Below are 5000 nucleotides of genomic sequence, written 5' to 3' on the forward strand. Positions count from 1 at the left end.
AGTAGAACCGCTTTCTACTTCTGCAACGGTCGCAAAGATCGCAGTGGTGACAAAAAGTTTAACCGTGTAACACCACTTTGTGAAACTGGTCTCCCTTGCTCTTGTCACGCTACGCTGCGAAAGCCAATCAGAAACCGGCTAAGGCCATGTAAACAACATTTTGAGACCAGTTTCAACGTTTCCGAATAATTTTCGACCTTTTATGTTACACGGTGCAACGCCTGCTGAAACTCTTTTTGCAGGGCCGTTGCACGTAAGTTTCAGCTAAAAGTTTCAACGTGTAGCAGCGGCTTTATCTATTCAATCCTCAGTGAACTTGAAGGACAAAAGAATGTGCATGGTGAAGGTCAAGTTAACATGAAGTGCGACAGTACTGTTTTCGGGATTTCATAACCAATCCATCTATATAACTTTTGTGCCTTTATTGCTCTAAAACCGAGAGATGCCAGGAGGAGCTTAGCTTTCAAACAACACACTAGCGCTTCCAGGATAACTTTTTAAAATGCATTTCTTCACCCTCCCTCCTCCATTCACGGAATCAGTACCAAGCCTACCTGCTGGATAACGGAGTTCATGTAACACGTGGCCCCAGCATTCTTGAGTCCAACATATCCCCTGTATGGGCGTGGTCCAATCGGGGGTAAATGCTCCCATTCGTTCAATGGTGTGTCTTCACCTGATGATGAAAAATTAGTAATCACCACATAACCAGTAGTACACTTATTGAGCCTGACTATGTTTGGAGAGGTATGACAATCTAACATAACCCTTACCCTTGATAGGAAAGTACTTTGTTATTCCTGAAGATGGTAAAAAGCATAGGCGCAAGTCGTAATGGGCCCTTTGCAGCTGGCGATCACGCAGAACAAAAACCGCCATACTGGAGAGCAATTTGCACCCTGGGACATCTAAAACCAAGCAACTCAATTTAAATTTTCTTTCTTTTAGATGTCCCAGTGCGCAATTTTCTCTCCAGTATGGCGATTTTTGTACATTGTGATCACTAGCTGCAATTAAAGGCCGATTAGTCATCTTAGGCTGCATTTGTTAGTTTAATGGATTCACCACTACATCAGCTATGATTGGCTACTTAGAACAGCTTTCGGTTTTTGGTGTCAAGGTAACTACTGGAGAGTCACTCCAAACAAAGCATTACACTAAACAGGGAAAACAAGAGATCAGCTACAATCTTGGCCAAAACTCGTTGGGAAAATTGACGCTCTAATGTCTGTGTAATAAAGATTAGTTTCTTCCTACTTTCCCCCTCCCCCCATTCCAAAGTTGGTTAAAAAAACGGCCAAAGGCTTGCACAGTATTTTGCATCACATTATCAACATTAGTATGGGGGGAGGGGAGGAAGGACCAATATACTTTGTGAGTGCATGTCAACTGATGCTTAAGCGAGAATTTTTCCAAGAGTTTTGTCCACGATTAAAGTTGGATTTGCAAATAACTTGCCGTTACCAGAGTAATAAAAATCAGCAAGGATGTCGGCCAACACTACCAGGTTTTGAACACAGCCACGACAAAGGGAAACTAGAAGATCAAAGGCAGCCACTAGAGTTTGTGGGGTGGAGCAAATGGGTGTCACTCGTTTACTCCAAACTTCATCTGATTAAAAAAAGACAACATGACAAAGCAAATAGTTAGCCAGTTACAAACGTGTGATTTCCCGATGGCTGAGGAACACCAATGAATTATGTGGAACACAACTGTGAGAAGCTCGCAGAATGGGGTGTAGTGTGTGTGTTGGTCACTAAGGTAACATTGCTAGATCAAGCTCCAGTGAGTTTCTTGTCAAATGCAACGCCAAACTTGCCCCACCTATCCTTCCTGTTTTTACAGTACAAAATCATAGTTTTTTTTTTCGGTTGAAACTTTCCACTCGGTGAGCAATTGTTCTACTTTTTCAGTTATTTCTGCCACAAAAATAGTGTTTTTTGCATGATATTAGCTTGTGGTTGCGTTAACAAAGTCGGGCAGAGCAATTTGGCATGGAGTGGCTCCAAGCTGTATGTGAGATGGTAAATTTCGAGCCTGGTGAACTCACAAATTTGACCACTTGATGATTTCAGTTAAATAGACTGACCAAAAATTCTAATAAGTTAAAATTAAAAACGCACGCAAGCACTAGAAAGAACACCTTTACTTTAGTAACCCTGCAAAGTTTCAGCACATCTGATGTAATATCAGCTGAGAAAATGTGAGTTGAAAAATGAAAAATTTACAGACATTAGTATGATTGGGGGTATGGCGTATACCTCCAGTCATACAAACGTTTGTAATTTTTTCTTATTTCAAATTACATTTTCACAGCTGATATAACACCTAATACACTTAAGCTTCGCGGTGTTACCAAAGTAAAGGTGCTCTTTCTATTTCTGGTACCAGTTTTTTATTCAGACCAATTTTAATTAACTCATTCAAATCCGTTGCCGCCATTTTGGAGAAGGGTCTATTCTGCTTCTGATAATAGGTTCCAAAAACAATACCTCTGTGTAAAATAGAGAATGGCTTTTGCAGACTTTTAATATCTTTAGAGCAGAACTATTGGGAATTAAAGTGAATTAAGCTGCCCTCATACCACTTCCATTTCTGGCCTCCACAATAAGTTTTGATGCAGGGAAGACAAAATCCTCCACAAGATCCTAAAAAGAAAAAAATGTTAAACAAGACATAAGAGAGCACTTAACTGGACAATTTAAGCAATTGTACTGTCTTTCATAGACACTTGAAAAATTAAACTGTCTTTCACAGGCACTTGAAAAATTCAGGATGCTTCAACAGGATTGGAACCCATGACCTCTGCGATGATGGTGCAACGCTCTAACAACTGAGCTATGAAGCCACTCATTTGGGAGCAGGTCAATTTGTTGAGCTCACGTGTTCCTGTTAAAGGACTAATGTATTTGAAGTGTGGTTTTTTAGATGTAGACAAAAGTAATCATTCAGGCCCCAGTTGTTCATAAGGTGGAAAACGATATCCGCCGGATAAATCACTAACCATTGGATAGCGCAATCGGTTTTGCTATGACCTACACTGTATACACTGGAAAGTGACTTATCCGCTGGATAGCGCTATCCAGCTATGGCCCTTGGGATAAATATGGCATAATCTGTACAGTACATTGTTGGTATTTACAGGTTAATCATTTCACCATGAATCCCATTAGAAAACGTCAACGTGGTCCTTATGCTACGTGTTCAAAAGGTTCAACTCTATTCCTCAGTCCTGCAAAACACAGTTTACCTTAATGAGGTTTGGCCCATCCTTTTGGGAGCCAATTGCAAACTTTTTCTGTGAAGACTGAAAGAGAAGGAGCTCTCTCGTAATTCCTAAATGTCCCTCTAGCAGTGCTTCGTCGATTGGAGAACTCCCCTCTTCATGGGACAAAACGAGTTCCTGAGGATGTGAAGAGGATTAAAAAAAAAATTGGATCCGATCAATGAAAAAACGCACACTGTAGTCTGCCGCAGTTAATATATTCACTGTTCTGGCAATGAGCTATTATCTATGATAAGACCAACCTTTGTCTTTTTAAGCCAAGTTATTTCCGTGTTCAACATCATCTCGGCTGTAGGCAATGGACAATGCGTCAAGAAAGCATGAGCAAGCAATCTGCAAGAAAGATAAGAACATTACTAGAGAGTGTTCTTCTATCATGCACTGCAATTATGAAGGTTACTTAAGCAGTATCGAAAGGCTGAAAAATCCAGGCTTGGACATCCTCATGCTCATTATTATTATTATTATTATTATTATTATTATTATTATTATTATTATTATTATTATTATTATTATTATTATTATTATTATTATTATTTGATTCTCCAAGCAATGCCTAAATTACATAAGGTTTGGACAGGATCCAAACCCATGACCTGTGCAGTGCTCTACCAACTTTACTTACTGAGCACTGAGCCAAATGGGAGCAAGTCATTTTGTGAGTTAGCAACAGAGACAAACTTGAACTGCAGAAGGAAGCATGTCAAGATTTCAAATCAGAGCAGTTATAAACGTTACTTGAGCAGTAGTGGAAGGGAAGCAAGTAACTTGGAATAAACCTGTAGAGGATGTGGGAAATAGCCTTTTCATATCTACATCCTCTAGGGGTTTATCACAAACTCGTCACCATATGACCCAGCTCCCATGGGGCATGAGGGCAGAAGAGGTAGGGCACAGCACTGGTATTGCAGAGGTCATGGGTTCAATAACATTCAACCCTGAATTTTTCAGGTGGCCTTTCATTACCGGGTATGTGACGTCCAGAATGAATCTACTTTGCCTTAAGGGGAGTGGCACTTTACTACAGATAGACAATGGTTGCTAACGGAGCTTTTTTTTCAAAGAGCCCTACTAAAAGGTTGCATGGATGATTCTTTGAAGTAAATTTTTCAATGGAAATCTGACATCAATTCAATCACAAGGCACATGCACAACTAGTCCCAGTCCTCTGCCGTGCGTTTCAGTGAAAAACAGGTAAAAGCTCTCAGGAAACAAAAGGAAGAGGTGTTATTTTCACCAGAAGGGAACTGTCACATCATTTTTCGTAAACTGTAGCATGGAATTTTTATTTGGATGAAAAATGGAACTGATATTTTGAAAAGTGTATCAAAGGAGGGCCTTATGATGTCATAAGTTTCTGGAGAAATAATCTCTTAAAATCCATGCTACACATTTTGTGTTTGAATGTTCTCACACTGTTCAGTTGAAAATTTGTGCAAAATAATAGTTAACTCGTTGAGTTTTAAGGCTCTTTCTGTTTTGGTCACATGATTTACCAAATATGGTTACGAGTCACACCACACAAAGGAATGTTAAATAGAACACACATGGCAAAAAAGGATAACTGCAGAGTTAAAGGCACTCAACAAATTACTATTTGAAAGGGTCCATAGCAATGGTTTGGTTGTTAAGAGCCCCTCCCTCCCACCCACCCCCCAATCCTTAACTTACTTGCAAAATAAACTGAAGTACTCATACGATGAACCTGCGTGAT

The 5000-nt window shown here is 39.8% G+C and overlaps 1 protein-coding gene across 2 annotated transcripts in view; it reads right to left on the minus strand.

Annotated features, from left to right (window-relative positions):
- The window catches only part of LOC137984089 (ubiquitin carboxyl-terminal hydrolase 9X-like), a 72619-nt gene that overhangs the window by 19983 nt on the left and 47636 nt on the right, over positions 1–5000 (minus strand). For both annotated transcript variants that reach the window (XM_068831292.1, XM_068831293.1), the window contains exons 39-44: positions 4958–5000; positions 3529–3619; positions 3251–3403; positions 2585–2648; positions 1465–1611; positions 555–676 (exon numbers count right to left, since the gene is read on the minus strand). The exon at positions 4958–5000 is cut by the window's right edge and continues 13 nt beyond it. In XM_068831292.1, the coding sequence (XP_068687393.1) occupies positions 555–676; positions 1465–1611; positions 2585–2648; positions 3251–3403; positions 3529–3619; positions 4958–5000 (620 nt within the window). The remainder of the gene's footprint in view (positions 1–554; positions 677–1464; positions 1612–2584; positions 2649–3250; positions 3404–3528; positions 3620–4957) is intronic.

The sequence above is a fragment of the Montipora foliosa genome, chromosome 13 (assembly GCF_036669935.1).
Source record: "Montipora foliosa isolate CH-2021 chromosome 13, ASM3666993v2, whole genome shotgun sequence".
Classification (NCBI taxonomy): domain Eukaryota; kingdom Metazoa; phylum Cnidaria; class Anthozoa; order Scleractinia; family Acroporidae; genus Montipora; species Montipora foliosa.